A 21,742-nucleotide genomic window follows, 5' to 3' on the forward strand; every position below is an offset into this window, starting at 1 on the left:
CTTTAAAAGGCTTTTATTTTTAATTATAGTGATCCAGACAAAAAGGCATCTCTAAATCTCTTTACTTAGCTTTTGGCTCTGAAATGGTCACTAAACAACAATGATATTGTGACTTCAGAGTAGTCAGACGGGAGTTCTTCCAAATGCAGAAGAACTGAATAGTCACAGACAAGTGGCCTTTTGGGATAACTACCTATGGGGATATATTTCAAGGGAAATATTTAGTGCAGTATCCTGAATTTAGATTCAGAGTATAAAAAATAGTTTTATTTAAAAATTAGAAAATAGATTTTGGGTAATGGAGTCTCCAGAATTCAATCTGAATTGACCTACTTGCATTGATGAATCAGGTGATAACTAAATTTCCCTTTTAGTTGGTCCTGTTAAGTAGAACCATAAAATGGTTGTGATATTACTCATCTGATATGAGAAGGGAATCAGCGTTTTATTTACATTATGTACCTGTTTCAACAGACTAAAGCAAACCTAAGGTGAATGGTTTGAGATCTGAGTTTTGTTTACCTATTCTTAACACTTTGGTTTTTAGATTTGCTTGGAACTATAGAAGAAATCCTTCCAAGCCTCCCAAAAGATATCAGTGTTTGGGGGATGAAAGATTCTGTTCCACAAGGTGTAATTTCACTCAAAGAAAAACTGAGCACATCATCTGATGAGCCCGTGCCACGCAGCTACCATGTTGCCTCAAGCCTCAAGTCTACGTGTCTTTATATTTTTACCTCCGGAACAACAGGTATGATCCAGTTCTTCTTAAGGCTTAAAAAGAATGCAACATATTTGCAAAGCAAAGTGTTGGGCAACTTTCTGCCATGTGTAGTGACGAAACATCTGAGAAAGCATGCATGCAAGAAGGTTCTCAAATCCTACAACTTTCAAACTTGGATGAAAAAGTTAATTGCTTTAACTTTGACTTGGCAAATCATCAGGTTCACTTAGCCCCTGTCTCATTTGAAAAGATTTTCTTTATTTGTGGTAGCATAAAGGGCACTGGGATATCTGAAGACCTTGATCCAGCCTCATTGCTCAGTGTATTATATCTGGCCAGCTTTTTTGGTAAAATCTTGGCTGCCTTCTCTGATCCTCAGATTCTTCATATATAAAAGGAAGAGATTAGTTTAAGTAGTTTCTAATTATCTTCTGCATTTGAAAATCTGTAAAACTACTTGAAAAGCATCTGTAGCTGCTCTCCTGATTTTTCTTAGGGTAATTGGATCATATGACAGTCTTCAAGGCATTGCAGGTTTAGGAGAAGATACAAAATAGAATCAAGTAACTAAACTTTCCTTTTTTAAAGTAAACAACAAAAAAGAATAATGAAACTGCTTGAGAATTCAAAAGAAAACTTAAATTTCATTGATTCTTAGGAAAAATTGAATGGTATTAATGATAGGCTAAATAGGCTTTTGTAATTAATTTGAAGAAGATTGAAGATTTCATTTAGATATCAAAATATTCTTTTACTAATTTCTTATGCATGGTAGTATTGTAAGAAAAACTACTCTTGCATAAGTAACGTTTTTATTACTTTTTTTTTTTTTTTTTCACTCTTTTGTGCCTAACCAAGATCTCTTTTAGACTGGAAAGTATTTTTTTGACTATAATTAGAACAGCTTTGATAAGGGACCTAGAAAATGCTAGTATGTATCAAGTGGTCAGCATAAACTCATTCTGACTTCTAATTTTGAAAGGGAGAATAAAATTTTGGAAATGATATTCTTTGAAAAGTTCCAACAGAAGGTACCTACCCAGTTTGTCTTTATAGTTGTTTCCTTGTGAAAGGTCAAAAGTGACTCTGGTCTTCAAAACAATTTTTACAACTCCAGCTCTCCATCCTAAAGAGAACAGGATGGAGTAGACTATTAACAGATTTTTGTTCCTCAAGGTTAAAACCAGGGTTTATTATGCCTTTGCAAAACAGGCTGAGAGCAAAAGCATTACTAATTTTTTGTTTGATATTTATTTGTATTAAAGCTATACAGCACAGAATTGAGAAAAAAAAATCGAATAGTTTCAGAAATTACAGACAAAAGTATCCTGTTTATCCCCCTATTTTGGCTTTTCAAAAGCAACTACATTCAGTATTTTTAACCGTTTTTAAAATTACCTCCCTATTTCTAAATACAATGAGTAGCTTACTAGATACTTAGTAGATACTTACTAAAAAGTATCTATTAATTTCCCACCATAGCAGATAAGACTTTGTCTTCTTTCATCACCACCCTACCCCTCCACTCATTTCTTTCTGACACTTTTCTTACCAGCATCATCCTAATATTGTTTTATCATAAATTTTGTGGGGTTTTTTTTGTTTGCTAGCTTGTTTAGTTTTCTGTACACCTATAACTGGTTCATAGTCACTGTTGGGACTTATGTTTTCTTCATAATTTAGTCCTGAGGTCTCTCTCTTGAGATTGGCCATAAGCCAAGATAGTTACTCTCTAGGAGAGCCCTGACAGGGTGAAGGTTTGGGTGTATGTGTCAGGTGAGACACAATGAAGTGGTGTTATTAGTCCCTTTCTGTTGCTTATAACAAAATACTGTTGGGTCCGCCTCCGGCCGACCCGAGCAGCCCTAGAAAAAGACGCCTCGTTATCAGTCTTTCCCTAGGTGGGCGAGCAAATTGCCCGGATTCCTCTTTCCCTCCGGTCCCCTTGGAAGGAGACGGGGGAAGAGAGCCGTGAAGAGAGGTGAGCACAGCCACTGGCCCCAACCAGCCCATTAAAGGACACTCAGACGCGGCTGAGGTTCTGTCGAGCAGTTCCGTTTATTATCACACAAGCACTTGCTTTTAAAGGCAAATGGGGAAGGGAGGTTTTTACATCCTCCAATCAGCTTAAAGGTTAGGAGAGCATGCATCCTGTCTCAATGCCTAGCTATTGCAATCACGCAGTGTTCATGAACGCAGAAGCACGTATTTGGCCAAGAAGGGCTAAGGCAAGGTTCGCGCAGACACTCCCACCCTACTTCCTCCTGGCGTGGCCTTAGGCTGCCACGTTAATACACCCTTGTGGGCCCATAATGGCGCCACTTGTAATGTCACTTAAGGAGGTGGCGTTAGTTTTTAAGGCCCGACAAAATACCTGAAAGTGGGTAATTTATAAAGAAAACAAAATTTATTGCTTACGGTTTCAGAGGGTGGGAAGTCCAAAGTCCAGGGAACACATTTGATGAAGGCCTTGGAGGTGGTGACAGTGATCTACAGGTCTCACATAGTAGAAAATGATGGAACAGAGAGAGTTCCTCATGTGCTCTCCCTTTAAAGCCCTCAGAACCATGCCCCTGACCATCATTATTAATCCATTCACTAAGGCAGAGTGCTAGAATCTAATCATATCTTCAAGGCCCTACTTTTCAATTACCAAAGTAGGATTTCTCACCCTCAGCTGTTACAGTGGGGGCCAGATTTCCAATACCTGGAACTTTGGGGGACAAAATTTAAGCTTTAGTGAGTTTGGGGGGAATATTCAATCCACAGCAGGTGGTAAAACCAAAATGCATGAAACAGAAGAAATGTATTACTCATGCATCCCAGAGTGGTTAGGGGTGCCAGCAGGAAGTCCAGAGGCAGTAGCAGCTCAACCAGCGGGGTAAGTAAGAAGAAAGAGAGAGAGAGAACGAGAGACACTGTGGTGTTGACCATTAGGTTTTGTCATGGTCAGCAACTGTGGGGTGTGTTGGGTTTGGACCAGTGAGATGAGGAACAAGTGGTCTAAATCACAATCACAAGAGGAGGAAAAGTTTCAACTAGTCTAGAGGTAATGGGGTTCTAAACACTTATGTCAGGCCTAAAAATGGATGCCAAGACAGCAACTATATTAAACAAATTTATGACACCCCTTTGTCAAAAATGTCGCTTACCTTTAGATATTGAAAAGATAGTCTGTATTCTATCAAGTCCATCTTTCTTGGCCACCTCTTTATAGGAGCCTTCCTCCCTACTATTCCAGTCTTGACGAGTTGCTCTCTTGCTGTCTTGGGTTCATTTTTCACCATCATCTTGAGAATTTTCTTCGTTTTTTAAAAAATTCCCTAATTTGTAATCCTATATTTGTTTTCTTGGTTTACTTTTTCATGTTGTCAATGCACTGCTTTCATGGATGATAAAGAATATTTGGGAGGTAAGGTTTTCTTAAGTCTTCACACGTCTGAAAATTTCTTTTTTCTATTCTTATACTTGAATGATGGTTTGTATAGAATTCTAGGTTAGAAATTATTTTTATGCAGGATTTTAAAGACATTGCTGTGTTATCTTCTGACTTCCAGAATACATATTGAGAAGTCTTTTGTTTTTTTGATGTCTTATCCTTTCCATGCAACATGGTGTTTTCTTGTTTTTTGTTTTTTGTTTGTTCGTTTGTTTTTGTTTTTGTTTTTCCTTTTCTGGAATTTTTAGAATCTTTTATAAATCTTCAGTAGTCTATAACGACATGATGACTTGTACTGAAACTAATCTTATTTATCTATTTTGCTGGGAAATTTGTAGGTCTTTATAACCTAGAAACTCATGTCTTGCAGTTCTAGGTACTTTTTAAATTTGAAAAAAAAAGTCTTGCATTTCCTTCTCCTTCCTTCATTATTGCTATTCTTTCTGCCCATTCCTTTCTGTTACATTTGTTTGTTTGTTCATTCTTTCATCTATGGAACTCTTACTGTTTGAAGATTGGCCCTCCTGAACTAAGTCATTAATTTCCTAATCTTTTCTATGCTATTTTCCTTCTCCTACCTTTTGATTTAATTTTTGTGAGAGTTATCTTCCAACCCTTGTGATCTCTGAATATTCTTTTTGTAGTATATTTTTGTATTGTTGATACTTTATTATCTTATATCTGTCAGAATATTAATGATAATTTTTTGAAAAATTCCCCTCTACCTTGCCTTTTTTTCCTTCAGTGTCCTTTTTATCTTTAATATAGGTTTCTATCCTTTATCCTAGTTGATTTCCTCAAATATGTGGTAACCTTTAACTGACAGTCTATAATTAAAACTGCACAGACCAAAACACAAAACAAACAAGCAAACAAACAAAATCCAGACTAGCAGCTCTGTGTACCTGAGTGGGATTACTAGTTTGTTTCATTGTCCAGGATGTTCTCTTGTGGGATTCATGATTATCAGTGTCTTTCAGTTTTCAGAACATGTGGGCTGTTCAGATTCCTGAGACAAGAATCTTGAAGATTAAAAATAGCAAGGTTTTAAAGAGGAGTTGAAAATCATATAGAACTTCTCTTATTCCACCTATTTCTTCAACATCTGTTCTATCTGGTGTTTTCAGAAATTTGTCTTTTCCAGAGAATAAACCTCAGGTATTCTACTAGAGTAGAGGAGGCAATCCAAGCCTACAATTGCTTCTTTATTATGATTATTTTTTATTTTACTTCTCAAAGTACATTATACTTGATTTTCTTGCCCCTTTACCTGTTCCTCTCTACCCCCCTGGCCCCCCACATTGTATTGGTTCACTGGACCTAAACAGTTCAAGGAATTTTTGTGGTTATTCTGTCTTATTCCCCCCACCTTGATTTGTTTGTGTGTTTATTTATTCAGTTATATATTTATTTTTAGCTCCCACAAATAAGTGAGAACATCTGGTATTTCTCTTTTTGTGCCTCACTTGTTTCACTTAATGTAATTTTCTCTGAGTCCATCCATGTTGTTGCGAATTTTAGTATTTCATTCTTTTTTACAGCAGAGTAATATTCCATGGTGTAGATGTACCACAGTTTCCTTATCCACTCATCAGATGATGGACATTTGGGCTGGTTCCAGCTCTTGGCTATTGTAAATACAGCTGCAGTAAACATGGGGGTACAAGTATCCCTTTGGCATGGTGATTTCCATTCCTCTGGGTATATTCCCAGCAGTGGAATTGCTGGGTCATGTGGTAGATCTATCTGTAATTGTTTGAGGAAACTCCATATCATTTTCCATAGAGGCTGCACCATTTTGCAGCCCCACCAACAGTGTATGAGAGTTCCTTTTTCTCCACAACCTCTCCAGCACTTATCATTCTCAGTCTTTCGGATGTTAGCCATCCTGACTGGAGTGAGATGACATCTTGGTGTGGTTTTGATTTGCATTTCCCAGATGCTGAGTGATTTTGAAATTGAGCATTTTTTCATCTGTCTGTTGGCCATTTGTATATCTTCCTTTGCGAAATGCCTACCCAGCTCCTTTGCCCATTTTTTAATTGGGTTATTTGTTTTTTGCTGTAAAGTAGTTTGAGTTCCTTGTGTATTCTGGATATTAATCCTTTGTCAGATGTATATTTTGCAAATATTTTCTTCCACTCTGTTGGTTGTTTTTTTACTCTGTTGATTGTTTCTTTTGCTGTGCAGAAGCTTTTTAGTTAGCTATCATCCCATTTGTTTATTTTACCTTAAGTTGCCTGTGCTTTTGGGGTCATATTCATAAATTCTGTACCAATTCCTACTTCCAGGAGTGTTTCCCCTATGTTTTCTTTAAGGAGTTTTATTGTTTTAGGATGTATATTTAATTCTTTAATCCATTTTCAGTTGATTTTGGTATATGGTGAAAGGCACAGGTCTAGTTTCATTCTCCTACATATGAGTATCCAATTTTCCCAGCACCACTTGTTGAAAAGGCATTTTCTTCCCCAGTATGTAGATTTGCTGCCTTTGTCAAAGATCCGATGGCTGCAGGTGTATGGATTGATTTCTGGGTTCCTATTCTATTCCATTGATCTGTGTGTCTATTTTTATGCCAGTACCATGCTGTTTTGGTTATTATAGCTTTGAAATATAGTTTAAGGTCAGGTTGCTATGTCTTCCAGCTTTATTTTATTTTTATTTTTTTTACTCAGGATTGCTTTGGGTATGCATGGTCTTTTGTTGTTCCATATAAATTTGTGGATAGCTTTTTCCATCTCAGAGAAAAATGTCATTGGAATTTTGATGGGGATTGCATTGAATCTGTAGATCATTTTGGGTAAAATGGACATTTTCACAATGTTAATTCTTCCAATCCAAGAGCATGGGATATCTTTCCATCCTCTTGTATCCTCTTTAATTTCTCTCTACAATGGTTTGTTGTTCTCTTTGTAGAGATTTTTCAGCTTTATTCCTAAGTATTTTGTGTTTTTTGGTGACTACTGTAAATGGGCTAGTTTTCTTCTTTTTCTGCATTTTTATTGTTGGAGTACTGATTTTTACATGTTGATTTTGTATCCTGCAACTGTGTTGACATCATTTATCAGCTCTAAGAGGTTTTTTGTAAAGGCTTTAGACTGTTTGATATATAGGATCATATCATCTGCAAACAGGGACAGTTTGACTTCATTGTTTCCAGTCTGGATGCCCTTTATTTCCTCCTCTTCTCTGATTGCTCTGGCTAGTACTTCCAACACTATGTTGAATAGGAGTGTTGAGAGTGGGCATCCTTATCTAGTTCCTTTTCAGGATGATGTTACCAGTGGGCTTATCGTATATGGCTTTAATTATGCTGAGATACTTTCTGTCTATGCTTAACTCATAGAGAGTCTTTATCATGAAAGAATGTTGAATTTTGTCAAATGTTTTTCCAGTGTCAGTAGAGATGATCATATGGTTTTTGTCTTTGCTTTTATTAATGTGGTGTATCACATTTATTTCTTTGTGTATGTTGAACCAACTTTGCATCCCTGGAATGAATCCCACTTGATCATGGTGTATAATTTTCTGCATGTGTTGCTATATTCTGTTAGGTAGTGTTTTATTGAGGATTTTTGCATCTATATTCATCAAGGATATTGGCCTGTAGTTTTCCTTTTTTGATGCATCTTTGTCTGGTTTTGGTATCAGGGTGATCTTTGCCTCATAGAATGAGTTTGGGAGTATGGCCTCTGTTTCAATCTTTTGGAAGAGTTTGTAGAGTACTGGTATCAGTTCCTCTTTGAAGATTTGGTAGAACTCTGCAGTGAACCCATCTGGTTCTGGGCTTTTCTTTGTTGGGAGCCTTCTGATAACAGCTTTAATCTCTTTTACTGTTATTGGTCTGTTCAAATATTCTATATCTTCTTGGCTCGGTTTTGATGATTTGTATGCATCCAGAAATTTATCCATTTCCTGCAGATATTCTAATTTGTTGGCATATAGATGTTTATAGTAGTCTCTAACGATTTCTTGTATATCTGAAGTGTCACTTGTAATATCACTTTTTTCATTTCTGATTTTTTTTGTTTGGGTCGTCTCTCTTCTTCTCTTAGTTAATCTTGCTAAAAGTTTGTTGATTTTATTTATCTTTTCAAAAAAACAACTTTTTGTTTCATTGACCTTTTGTGTTGTTTTTTGTGTTTCTATTTCATTATATTCTGCTCTGATCTTAATTATTTCTTTCCATCTACTAACTTTAGATTTGGGTTGTTCTTGTTTTTTGATATCTTTAAGGTGAAGTGTTACATTATTTATTTGCCATCTTTCTATTTTTCTGAAGTAAGCATTTAATGTGATAAATTTCCACCTTAATACTGCTTTTGCATTATCCCACAGGTTTTGGTATGATGTGTCATTATTTTCATTAGTTTCAAGAAATTTTTTGATTTCCTGTTTAATTTCTTCTTGGACCCATATGTCATTAAGTAGAATGTTGTTTAATTTCCATGTGTTTGTATAGTTTTCAGAGTTTTGTTCATTATTGATTTCTAATTTTAATCCATTGTGATCAGAAAAAAAAAATGGAATAATTCCAATTTTTTTGAATTTGTTAAGACTTGCTTTGTGACCTAACATGTGGTCTATACTGGGACTGTTCCATGTGCTGATTAGAAGAATTAATATTCTGAGGTTGTTGTGTGGATTGTTCTGTAGATTTCTACCAAATCCAGTTGGTCTAAAGTATTGTTTAGATCTTTTGTTTTTCTGTTGATTTTTTGCCTAGTTGATCTGTCCAATGATGAGAGTGTGGAGTTCAAGTCCCCTGCTATTATGGTGTTAGTGTCTATTTCTTTCTTTTGATCTAATAGTGTTTGCTTTGTAAATCTAGCTGCTCTGACATTAGGTGCATATATATTTATGATTGTTATGTCTTCTTAATGGATAGATCCTTTTATCATTACATAGTGGCCTTCTTTATCTCTTTTTATAGTTTTTGGTTTAAAGTATATTTTATCTGATATAAGAATAGCTATTCCAGCTCATTTTTCATTTCTATTTGCATGATATATCTTTTTCCGTCCTTTCACTCTTAGTCTCTGTGTGTCTTTACAGGTCAAGTGAATCTCTTGAAGAGAACATGTTGTTTAGTCCATCTTTTTAATCCAGTCAGTCAGTTGGTGTCTTTTGAATGGGGAATTTAATCCCTTTACATTTAGAGTTATTATTGAAATGTCTTGATTTACTCCTAGTATTTTACTGATTTTTGTTTAGATGTCTTAAGTATCTTTTGTTCCTTTCTAATTTTCTGTTTGTCTTCTGTATTTGTTGGTTACTTGGGGTGATAGATAAACTATTATTTCTCTCTTTCATTAGCATTTTTGTTTTGCTGGTAGGTATTGTTCTTTCTTGCATATTTATGGCATTGATGGTTGTTTTTGTGTTATCAAACCCAGTACTTCCTTGAGAATTTCTTGTAGGGCTGGTCGTGTGGTAGTGAACTCCCACAGTTTTTGTCTGAGACATATACTATTTGTCCTTCATTTCAGAAGGGGAGCTTTGCTGGGTAAAGTATTCTTGGCTGGCAATTTTTGTCCTTAGTGTTTTGAATATATCATCCCATTCTTTTCTGGCTTTTAGAGTTTCTGATGAAAAGTCTGATGTTATTCTTTTTTTCTTTTCTTTTTTTTTTTTTGACCAGTAAGGGGATTGCAACCCTTGGCTTGGTGTTGTCTGCACCATGCTCAGACAGTGAGCGCACCGGCCATCCCTATATAGGATCCGAGCCCATGGCCTCGGTGCTACCAGCATCGCACTCTCCTGAGTGAGCCACAGGGCCTGCCCAAAAGTCTGATATTATTGTGGTTGGGCCTCCCTTATAGGTGGCTTGCCACTTCTCTATTACCGCTTTTAAGATTCTCTCTTTTTCTTTGAGTTTTGTCAGTTTTATTGTCACATGTCTTGGAGAGGACCTTTTTGGGTTGAATGTGTTTGGTGATCTTTGGGCTTCTTGAATCTGGAGATCTGTGATTTTCCCTATACCTGGGAAGATTTTTGCTATTATTTCATTGAGTATGTTTCAATGCCATTTCCTTTTTCCTCTCCTTCCAGAATAACCATGATTCAGATATTTGAGCACTTAAGGTTGTCAGTTGTCTCTCTTAGATTTTCTTCAATTTTTAAAATTCTTTTTTCTTTTTTCTGGTCTACCTGTGATAATTCAAACAGCCTGTCTTCAAGGTCAAGAATTCTCTCTTTTGCTTGTTCAAGTCTGCTGGTTAAATTCTCTGTTGTGTTTTTTATTTCATTGAATGAATCCTTCAGCTCCACAAGCTCAGCTACATTCTTTTTCAAGGCATTGATTTCTTTGTACATTTCTTCTTTTAGATCCTGTATACTTTTTCTCTTTTCATTGTGTTGTCTGAATTTTCTTGTATCTCATTTAGTTTCCTTTGAATAGTTACTCTAAATTCCTTGTCTGTCATTTCAAAGACTTCCTGTTGTATAGGATATAGCACTTGAAAGTTATTAATTTCCTTTGGTGGCAATGTACTTTCTTGATTTTTCATATTTCTGGTTTCTTTCCTTTGGTGTTTCATCATTGTGGCCAGGGATATCACAGTTCACTCATTTCACCCTGATGTCTGGCTTGGATCCTGAAGGGACTGCTGCTTCTGGGTAGCAGAAACTAGCCTGGGCTGGAAGTCCCACCCTGCCTTCCTTCTCTGGCATGGCTGGCTCAGGGTGTGGGGTCCCTAGGCCTCTTAGGACTCTCCTGGTGGCAGGAATGGCCTGAGCCGGAAGTCCCACCCCACCTGCCTTTTCCGGCCTGCCAGGCTTGGGGTGTGTGGGCCCAGAAGCTTTGAAGTCTCTTTATGGAATGGGGAGCAACCTGAACTGAGGTCCCGTGGTGGGCAGCTCCTGTCCACTCCAGTGCTGATCTCGGGTCCTCCATTGCTGCTCCTCAATAGCTACAAATTGGTTGCTCTGTAGGAAAGAGTGACACCAGGAACCAACTACTCTGCCATCTTGACCGGAACTCCTTCAATTGCTTCTTAAGCAGAACTTCCCATAAAGTTTCCAGTTCATACTTCCATATTTATTTTCTCTTTGAGGCATGTGGTACCCAAATTTCTGAGCCTTTCTGGGGCTCTATGGGGACAAATCAGCTTTCTTCAAGGCTTTGCTTAAGTTTCAGTTTCTTGGGTCTGCTGTGTGGGTTGCAACTCATTCATCTCTTGAATGAGCTTTTATTACTGGCACCTCCAGTCCCATTCTTTCTGACCTGAGGGTTTATATATGTGTTCAGTCTGCCAACTTCTAGTCCTGTTATTGATTGTTGGACTTGATTAGGGAGCCTCAGATATCTCTAGGAGAGGCTGCCAGAGCTGGAGACAGCAACCACACATTCAGCCACTCCTGTAAGCACTAGTAGGAGGAAAACAAGGTGTCTGGCTGATGTGCTGTGCTTGGAGCCAGTTGCCATCACCATCTAAAGATTTCCTTTTATCTTGATTTCTCCCTAACCTTATATATTCCTCCTTTTTTCCAGTATCATCCCAGCATTCTCAAAATTGTTCCAAAAGTGATCCTTGCCCCTGAATTTGCTTTCTCTTGGTATCATCTTTTCTTCATTCTTCTTCCTGATCCCTAATTCCCTGGACACGTCCTTACCTCCACCTTTCTCCCTGGGCTCCATCCCAATGGTCTACTCAAATATAGGAATAGTTGAAAAGTTACAGTGTTAGGGAATCATAAAAGATTAGAAGAACAAAAGACTTTAGAGAGCATCTAAGGTAACATTTCTCAAGGAAATTTCTTCAAAGAAGTGAAATAAAAATCACAAAGGGGCTTTGTGGCCACACATAAGTTTGAGAACGGCCATTAACTTAAATACCAAGGTTTCTGTAGTACTAGCCTTCTTGAGGTTTTTAATTTGTTAATTTACTTTCTAAATCCTTTAAGGGGTGGCTGTAAAATATGGTTTTATCAAACATCGTTTGTTCTTTTCTTCTTATTTCCTTCTTTCAAATCCTGAACCCCATCAACCTTTTATTTGTTGGACAAGCTCATACATCTGTTGTCTCCTTTATCAAAAAATCTACTGAGTACCTTGGATGATTTATAGTAAGTTAATGAGCTCATTGTTCACTCAAAGGTAACCAAATTAGGAAGGTAAACATGCTTAATTAATTTACTAAAGTGTCTTGAAGGGCTGACATAAGCATACAGGTGGAGAATAGCTAGATATAGCATCTTTCTTTTTTTGACAAGACTCCTATTGAAAAGTTACTGCTTTTAAAGTTGAGTTGCCACGAGGCCCAGGGACACTATAGGGAGAAGGGAGTATAGTGACTGAAGAACCATGGGAGGGGACTTCTATGAAGCAGAAAAAGTACAAATATTTGCTCCTCTGGATGAGGAACAGAAAGGCATTGTATTCTCAACAGCCAAGGCTAGAGTTAGTCTCACTCAAAATCTTTATACGTCTTTTTGAGGAAGAAACTTGGAGAGATTCTCTATGCATATGGATGACAATACACTTTTTTAAGTTTTGACATTCTGAACTATTGGGAATAGCTACAGAGACTTCTTTTGAGAATATTAATAAATGAATTTTAGTGAAAAATAGGCGAGATAATGCCAACTTCACATATGAGATCAAATCTTGTCCAGTTAATAGAAGTGGGACACAAAACATATCAGAGCAGGTACAGCAACAAGGTGGACTTGAGGCTCCCTGGTAAGAATGTCTAGAAGTCACAGCTATGAAGTGGTTAATAGCTTAATGTGCTGCTGTGACCAAAACCCCATGAAAACTTTGGCCTTATCAGTAAATATGTTGAACGGAGAGAAAGAATGATGTTCTACTCTGAGTAATACTGTGGGCCAGTTGACTATGCAATATATAAGTAGTTCTGGTTACTGCAGACCACAGAATATATTATAAAACGCATGAAGGCTTATAAGAGCAAAATTAGGGTCTAGTTTGCATGGAATAGACAGAGCTGATTATCTGTTGAGAGATATTTTGCGAGATAGAAAGAGCAGCACGTGTGGGTCAAAATGTCAGTTGGGAGATAGAGCATCATATACGGGAGGTTGAGCCAAGACAGGTAAGTGATGAGAGGCAGGACAGCCAGCAATAAATACCAGCGACAGAGCACTGTGTGGGACCAGGACATACTGAGAGAAGCATGGCTAAAAAACTGGGACACCAGACATGGGAGTACTTTTTAATGTAGGACTCTAGTCCTAGACAAGCAGACAATAGCAAGGAAGTATCCCTGTCTGGGAGACATATTGTCAATGTTTGGAATTAATTTCTAGAATTGAGAAATAAAGTCAAATCAGGAGTATCAAGTTTGCAGAGCCACTGACATTAGTAACCTCCCTTTGACAGATTGCTAAGTAGGACTGGATTACTATGTGGGTAAAGTAAAGGATTACACTTAACCTCAACTGTCTGCTCCTCGTCGTTCCTGACCCTTCCGTCTGCTTGCTCCCTGTGGTTTCTCTGACATTGGTCTCTGCTTGCATCCAGGAAATCTAACATTCCTTATCACCATAGCATTTTATGAAGCCAAGGAACTTTATTTTTCAGGTAGATTTGGGAAAGAGGCCTGTGCATGAAGATGTCCTAAAAATATTAGGACCCTTAGAACTGGCAAACAGGATGTAATTAGAATACAACTAAATCTATCAAATTAATTCAAGAGATACCATTATGAACACAACTTTTGTTTCAGGGTAAGAAAATATAGGTTGAAACATATAAAATTGCTTGTTCAACCATAGACATGGCAATTTCATATGGGTCAATCTATTATATTATATATTAATGATGAATTTATTACATTGACATAAATATAGAAGACTCTATAATGATATGAAAAATATTTGGTCTACCAATGCCAAGTAACAAAAGCAGTATGTGAACCTTTGATACACTAATTACAACTATATATTTATATAAGAAATTAATTGTACATGGAAAAAGACTAGAAGGAAAACAGAAAACTACATTTGGCTCATGAATGTATGGAACAGTGTCAACATTACATATCATGGAATCCAAGATTCTATAAATGATTATATTTCAGAACATGTTAAATATGACAAAATGAATGACTCATAACTGAGAGAGTCCTACCTGGAGTTAGAACTGTTCACTAGACAATTTCTACTTCAAATATAATTTAGATTTACATCGTGATTTGCTTCATTTGTGGTGTACGTAGTCAGATTTTGACACTTGTCATTCTTATAGCAGATATGGCTCTTTGAAACTGTAATTTGGTCTTTCTGGATAGATTCGAGATTCCAGAAATTAATTATAGTTATTGTAGTACTTCACATTTGCATGGCCCCTTTTAGAAAGCATGTAAAGCATATAGAAAACTTTGGTGTATTTTGTCTCAACTGCTGGTATAGTTAATACCAGCATAGACTTCCCTACTATTATATGTTTTTTTCTTTTTCTTTTCTTTTTTTTCCAGGTCTACCAAAGGCAGCCGTGATTAGTCAGCTGCAGGCTTTAAAGGGTTCTGCTGGATTATGGGCTTTCGGTTGTGCTGCTGATGACATTGTTTACATACCCCTTCCTCTCTATCATAGTTCAGGATCTCTCCTGGGAATTAGTGGATGTGTTGAGTTGGGTAAGTTTTTATTTTCTTGATGATAAGTTTTCAAAACGCCTAATAATTCGAACTTGTGATCGTTAAAGTTTGAAACTGTTTCAGTAGAATTCAGGGTGATGGCATGCATATTATATAATTATAACATAATATTTATTAAAAAGATACAATTTCATAGCATACTCAGCATATTCCCGAAGTGGGAAAGCAGTGCCCTGGGGATTTGTCCATGTGGCTGGAGCTGGCTATTGACTGGGCTTCTCTCTCTTCTGGTTGTTCATCCTTCAGTGGTCCACCCCCAGATTCCTTAAATGATGGTAGGAGTGTTCTAAGGGTGTGAATGTGGAAGCTGCATAACTTTTAAGGCCTAGTCTTGGCAGTCACATAGATTATTTCACCTGCATTCCACTGATTAAAGCAAGTCACAGGCCAGTCCAGATTCAAGATTAGAGGGGTGGGGAAATAGACCCCACCTGTTGAAGGGAGGGGAGCAAATTCACATTGCAAAGGTAAGTAGAAGGAATTGTTGAGGCTATCTTTGCAAACAGTCTACTGCAGACACTCAATAAATCAGTCGGTAGACCTTGAGACTCAGTAGATTAGATTCATAAAAGTGAAATTATGTGTCAGTTACTAGACCTAAAATAATATGTAGAGATCCTTCACTGCTACATATATGTGTCTAAAATGCTATTTAGAATATGATCAATATTCACAGTAAATAAAAATGAGGGTCAAGACATTAGATTTTTCTATGGAAATATTCCTATGACATACATTGTTGTCAAAATTGCATTGTTAAATTTAGGTTATACAGTCATTGATGACCTTTTTTGTTGGTGCTATCGTACTAACTCTACTTTACTAACTGTTGACCTCAAGATATGTTGGGGCTTCTTCAAGTTTTTAAAAGTAAATAATATGTATATATTCAAGATCAGGTGTTCTTGGTCTCTATGAAGAAGGATGATTCTTGTCTATGGTCATGCTCTAATATTCGTAACTCTCCCACTTATTTTGGCTGTTGCTTTCATCCCATGTTTTGAAAAAAGTGTATTTACAGTCAAAATATAGAATTACAACATGAATATTTTTTAAAATTATTGGACCATATGATTAATGTTTTCAAATGAACTTGATATAAATGATCGATGATGAGTTACAAAAGCCTTGAAAGTAAGCAAACATATTGTAGGTAGAGCAACATCATTCGTGTTTTATGTAAATTCTGCCCTTGAATGTTTACCCCTAGTGCCTGTTTTTGCCTTTTCTTATAGGTGCCACTTGTGTGTTAAAGAAAAAATTTTCAGCAAGCCAATTTTGGAATGACTGCAAGAAGTATAATGTGACTGTGTTTCAGTATATTGGAGAGCTTTGTCGTTACCTTTGCAAACAACCCAAGGTAAGAGTAATCATTACCAGAGAAAAAAATATTTGACAAAGAGTAAGTACTGAGAGAGAAAAAGTAATTTTTATTCTTTGTTTATACTCCAACTTCTTTCAGAACATAATTTAACTGACTTACAAAGATGCAATACCCCAAGATAAGATAAATATAGGACAAGTCAGAGAGAATAAAAAGAGCTCTCCAGGAATGTACTAATGTGCTTTGTATTGTAGCAGGATACGACAAACTCATGACCCAGTCCACTTTGAGTTTAGAATAATCAAAATTTCTATAAACATAACATGCATCAGATTACAAAATTAGATGCGTGCTATGTTTACAGAAAGCAATTATCTCAAGGTTAAAATAGATAATCTTTTAAAATGCTCTTCTCAAACAAAACCCCAAAGACTAGTGACCCTGATTATACTTGTTTATCTACTTTTTCTTTTGAATAAGTAATTGTATTAGAATAATTTTTGTTTTGTTTTACTTTAAATTAAAAAAAAGAAAATCTCTGCTTTGATTTGCACTTGTCTCCCCACCTAAAGCAGCATTTCCACATTCTTTTGATCAATTGTCACTATGTGAAAAATAGACAAGCAGAGAGACTTGTAACAGCCTGAAGTTTGTCTTTATTGGTTTGTTTACTTCTTTGCCCTCAGAACTTATTTTCTTTTTCCTGGTCTCATTTATCTCCCCAAATGCTTATTTTTTAACTTTCTGATTTTCTAAACATTCTTGAGGCTACAAAGAAGTGATTCTAACCAAACCAACACCAGTCCCGTCAAGAATGGCAATAGAGGATGCCTCCCCAGGTGGGTGGGGTGGCAGAACCTTGGCATTTGAGACCGTCGTGGGCTGGGGGATCTCCTGCTCATTACCTTTTGCCATCAGCACGCCTGCTTAAGGCGTGGATGATGGACTGGAATATCTTCTCTTGTTCCCTGTAGTTCAAATATAGGCACATAATTGTTCCATTTATTAACCTGCAGCACTGCTGAGAGTAGGCTGGAGGCACTTAAATAAGACTTTATTAAAGACATGGGATTACACAGAGGAGATAAACACAGAAAAGAATGTGAAATGGACAATCTGATTTACAAAATGCTTTTATTCATTTTGAACTTGGAATCTACCATGGACAGACCTTCACTATAGCTCCTAACCCACCTCCTTATGCATTTTTTTGCCACGAGTGTTTCAGATAACGATAGATTCCATAAATGCATAGCCAAGATATGGAGTTCCAGAGAATTCTTTAGGTTTTCTGAACTTTTTTTTTCTTCAAGGAGACCTTGCTTCAGTTAAGGGTTGTGGTCTTATCTGAAGAGCCCCAATAGAACAATTATAACCCCACAACCTCGTATATCATCTCTTCTAGTTTTCATTGTATTCTTTGGTAATGTGATATATGGACTAGGTTAATTTAGGGAACTTATGCCCTCCAGTAAGATTAAAGCCACCTTCAGATGAGGTTCCATGACTATAAATAGTACAGAACATAGTAGCTGATGAAGTTCCTCATCTTTCTAAATCATGCACTCAGCCATTCCTGTTTCCTCTCATCCTTTTATAGCAGTATTAACTCTTGCAAGGTCATTTACTCAGTAAATATTAATTGAATGGCTGAATACATACATTTATTTTTTTTCTAAAATTTTACCAACTTAAACAATGCTGCCATTGGTATCTTTATGCAATATAGCCAATATAGGGTCTTGCAAGCGAATGTAAATAGTCAAAGGCTGTGGTTATTTTTATGATTTTTATGGTGTATTTCCAGATTGCTGTTTAAAGTGGTTGAAGTGATTTAGAATCCCTTCTGCGATGTGGGAGTATGCTTGGTGCACAGTCCCTTATCAGTACTGGGTGTTATTAAAAATAGTGGTCTTCCAGTTGTGCTTCACAGAGAACTAGAAGCTTCCTCAAGCCCCGTCAAAAGTCCCTGAAAGATGGAGAGTAGGGGAAAAAGCAGGCCCATCTCCATGTCTAACCCTTTGAAATACCATGGATGAAACCCAATTTCCTTGGGCTTTTCACTGAAATTTTGTTTAAACAAAGGACACCTAAGGAATTTTTTAATTGAAAAAATGATTATTTAATTCTATTTATAGATTTATATACTAGAAATGTTAATACTGCTGGCAAAGTGGGATAGTTTTCTAGCTGTATTTCCCTTTTAATATGCCTCTTCTGCATCTTTTATTCATTTATCTCTTCAGCACATAATGTTTAATCTTATCTGTTTGAACTCTCACTTCATGTAATAATGGTATTAATATTTTGTCATATTGGCTACAAATCTTTTTCTCAGGGTGTTTTACTTTGATTTTTTTAATAAAATGAAATATTTTTTCACCTCTCTGAATTTGTATCACCCTAATTTTGGGAAAATATGATAGCTGCAGAGAACTTGAGAGGACTGAGAATTGACAACAGAATTCCTGACTGGTTTTTAATTAATTTAATTTTAATTTTTAACTTTATTTTTAACTACATCTCTTTGAAGAAGAGGTGATGTTTATAAAATAATCTTTAAACACTCACCTGAATGCAAATTGAGGAAGAGAGAGGGAAATAACTAGAGCTTTGCTAAAAGGAAAGCTTAACGGTTTTTTTAAGAAGAGAAGCACTGTATCCTAATCCTCTTTGTTGATTTCACACAAAATGAGTACAAGCAGTTCTCCACTAAAGATCAGGAAAAGAAGGACATTCTGTTATGACATCTTATCCCTTCAAGGAGATCTTGCATTTTTCCTGTCCAATGTTCCTTTCAATGACCTTCCCTAAAAGGGAAGGGACAGTTTCTGCTGTGCAGCCAGCTGGGCAGTGGATTCAGGTAGGACCAGCAAGTGAAGAAGTGACATGGTTCTTACCTTCAAAGAATTAAAATTAAATATCTCATAAGCCGTGGTTTGAAACCCCAGAGATATTCATTTAAAAGAAATCCTTAAATAAGAGAAAGCAAAACCATGTGTTCTCTAACTAAATCCAGATTTGTTAATCTCAGAGTAAGTAGTATGTTTCAAAGGAGATTTACCTGCAGGCAGAAGTCGCAGTCTGATTTGAGTGTTTATGCACAGTTGCATAAAAACTCCCTAGGTTGATTTTCCTTGGATGGAAGCATTTGTCCACCCCCATCCACCACCCACCCCTTTCTTTTCTTTTTTGAAACTCCAGTTACAAAAGTTCCTTTGGCATAAACATTTGATGTGCCTCTTGAAAACTGCTGGCAGCAGCACTGTCCTTAAAAAGCCACAGGGACTGACTCCTCTTAGTCATGAGAGATGGGGAAATTATTCTCTTCCCTGAGACTAGGAAAACAGCTCTTCCCCATATTACATCTTCCAAGTTTTCTACATTACTTAAGCACCATCGTACAATTTCTGATTGGACCAACTTCTTTATTTTATTAACATTAATGCTGCCTGTAATATTAATTGATGAGGTATGTGGTGGAACTCTAGACATCACTGATCCTCTGGGGGAGACCTGCTGCAGGGTTTATCTTATTTAAATAATTCTGCCTAATGCAGTTAACAGTTAGTCATACCTAGGGACATATCTAAGGATAGGATCACATATGCCACTCATTCATTCATTCATTCATTCATTCATTCAAGTAATGTTGTGGGTTTAGGTATACGGGGCACACAGGACAAATCAGACTGCTGCTCTCGTAGAACTTAACACTCTCATTTGGGGTAGGGAGAGAAAATAAACCAGCAAATACATGAAGAAAAGTAATTACAGACAGTGCTAAGTGTTATGAAGTCACAAAACAGGATGTGGTGACGGAGAATGATGGATGGTAGGAGTGGAGTGTTGCTAATTAGACTGAGTTGATCAGAGAAGAGTTCACTGAAATGGTGACCTATAAGCTGAAGAAGTGCCACGACAAGTAGGATCTAGGCACAGGAAATCTGGAAGATTACAGTCACAACAGAAGAAACTGAAAAGGAAGAGGCCCCCAGGGGACCACCTGAATGTTGTAAGAGGAGGAGAGGGCAGCAGGGCGGTCTGTGCACCAGATCTGGTAGGGCTTGGATCTTTGTAGACGTTGGAGGAGAAATTTGGATGTTATTCTCATCAGAGTATTTGACAAAAGATGAAGGAAGAACTATACCACGTTGGGATCTATTATGAAGGAAAGTCAACAAAACCTGTTAGATCAGGGATGGGGAGTGAAGGAATAGGTAGAATCAAGGACAAATCCCAGCTTTTTGTTTCAAACATCTAGGTAAATGGCAACATTTGCTGAGATAAGATATGAAAAACTGAGATGTGAGGAATGAAAATTAAATTTGGGGGCAGTCTGTTGTTTGATATGTCAATTAAGCATCCAGGTGAAGAAGTAAAATAGGAAGTTAGATGTTGAAATCTGGAGCCCATAGAGTACAGGATCTAATTAACAAAGCAAGGGCCTATATTATGATGCATATGTATGAAGAAACTTCATAAAGTTGTGGAAAGATTCTTATTATCTTTTAATTTTATTTTTCTATGAACTTTTTGGTGTACTCTCATATAATGCCTACTGTTCAAGTTAGTATTTTTAGTTTAACATTTAGGTTATATAATTTGTCTACAGCTGTCAATGCAGAACACCCACATTTTGACATTCTCAGGACATAGTCTATATTTTTTAGCAATGTATTTTCTATAAATTATCCTTTTTCTCAGTTATAGTTTCCTAAAAGCTAAGAAATTCAATGGGAGCCAGAAAACATCCTTTTGAGCCTGGATAGTTTTGTTAGAGTGTATTAAAATTTTGACAAAATGTACCACAGTCGACTCCCATTATGAAAAGAGAGACATTTAAAGCTTCTGGATATTAATACTTGTTCACTAAAAAATCATACAAATTGTATTAGATTTTTTACTCCATGGATCAAGGAGTAATTTCAACTTTCAAGTCTTATTATGTAAAAAATATGTTTTGTAAAGCTAGAGCTGCCACAGATAATGATTCTTCTGATAGAAGTGGGAAAACTAAATTGAAAGTCTTCTGGAAAGGATTCACTATTCTAGATCCCATTAAGAACATTCGTGATTGACAGGATGAGGTCAAAATACCAACATTAAAGGAATTTGGAAGAAGTTGATTCCAAACCTCATGGATGACTTTGAGGGGTTCATGGAGGAAGTAACTGCAGATGGGGTGTAAAGAGCAAGAGAACTAGAATTGGAAGTGGAACCTGAAGATGTGACTGAATTGCTGCAATCTCATGATGAGACTTTAATGGATGAAGAGTTGCTTCATATGGATGAACAAAGAAATTGGTTTCTTAGGATGTAATGGTAAGGAAACTGTGAACATTGTTGAAATGACAACGGATTTAGAATATTACAAGAACTTAGTCGATAAGAATTTCTGTGACTGGCTTTATTGCGGTGGTCTAGAACTGAACCTGCAAGGTTTCTAGGGTATGGCTGTATCTAGTTTCCTCCTTGACATGTCCACTTAGAAATCTGACATCCTATTTCAAAAATGGCTGTAGTCCAACTTTTTACTCTGTCATCCTCCATCAAAAAGTACTCCCTGGCCCCATCTTGACTATCTCAGGTAATAATAACTCCATTCTTCCAGGTGCTCAATCAAAAAATCCATG

General features: G+C 36.7%; 1 protein-coding gene across 1 annotated transcript in view; it reads left to right on the forward strand.

The window, feature by feature from the left end:
- The window catches only part of SLC27A6 (solute carrier family 27 member 6), a 77,656-nt gene that overhangs the window by 7,427 nt on the left and 48,487 nt on the right, over positions 1-21,742 (forward strand). The window contains exons 2-4 of the mRNA XM_063087843.1: positions 548-751; positions 14,603-14,761; positions 16,018-16,142. Coding sequence (XP_062943913.1) covers positions 548-751; positions 14,603-14,761; positions 16,018-16,142 — 488 coding nt within the window. The remainder of the gene's footprint in view (positions 1-547; positions 752-14,602; positions 14,762-16,017; positions 16,143-21,742) is intronic.

This window comes from Cynocephalus volans, chromosome 2 (assembly GCF_027409185.1).
Source record: "Cynocephalus volans isolate mCynVol1 chromosome 2, mCynVol1.pri, whole genome shotgun sequence".
Lineage (NCBI taxonomy): Eukaryota > Metazoa > Chordata > Mammalia > Dermoptera > Cynocephalidae > Cynocephalus > Cynocephalus volans.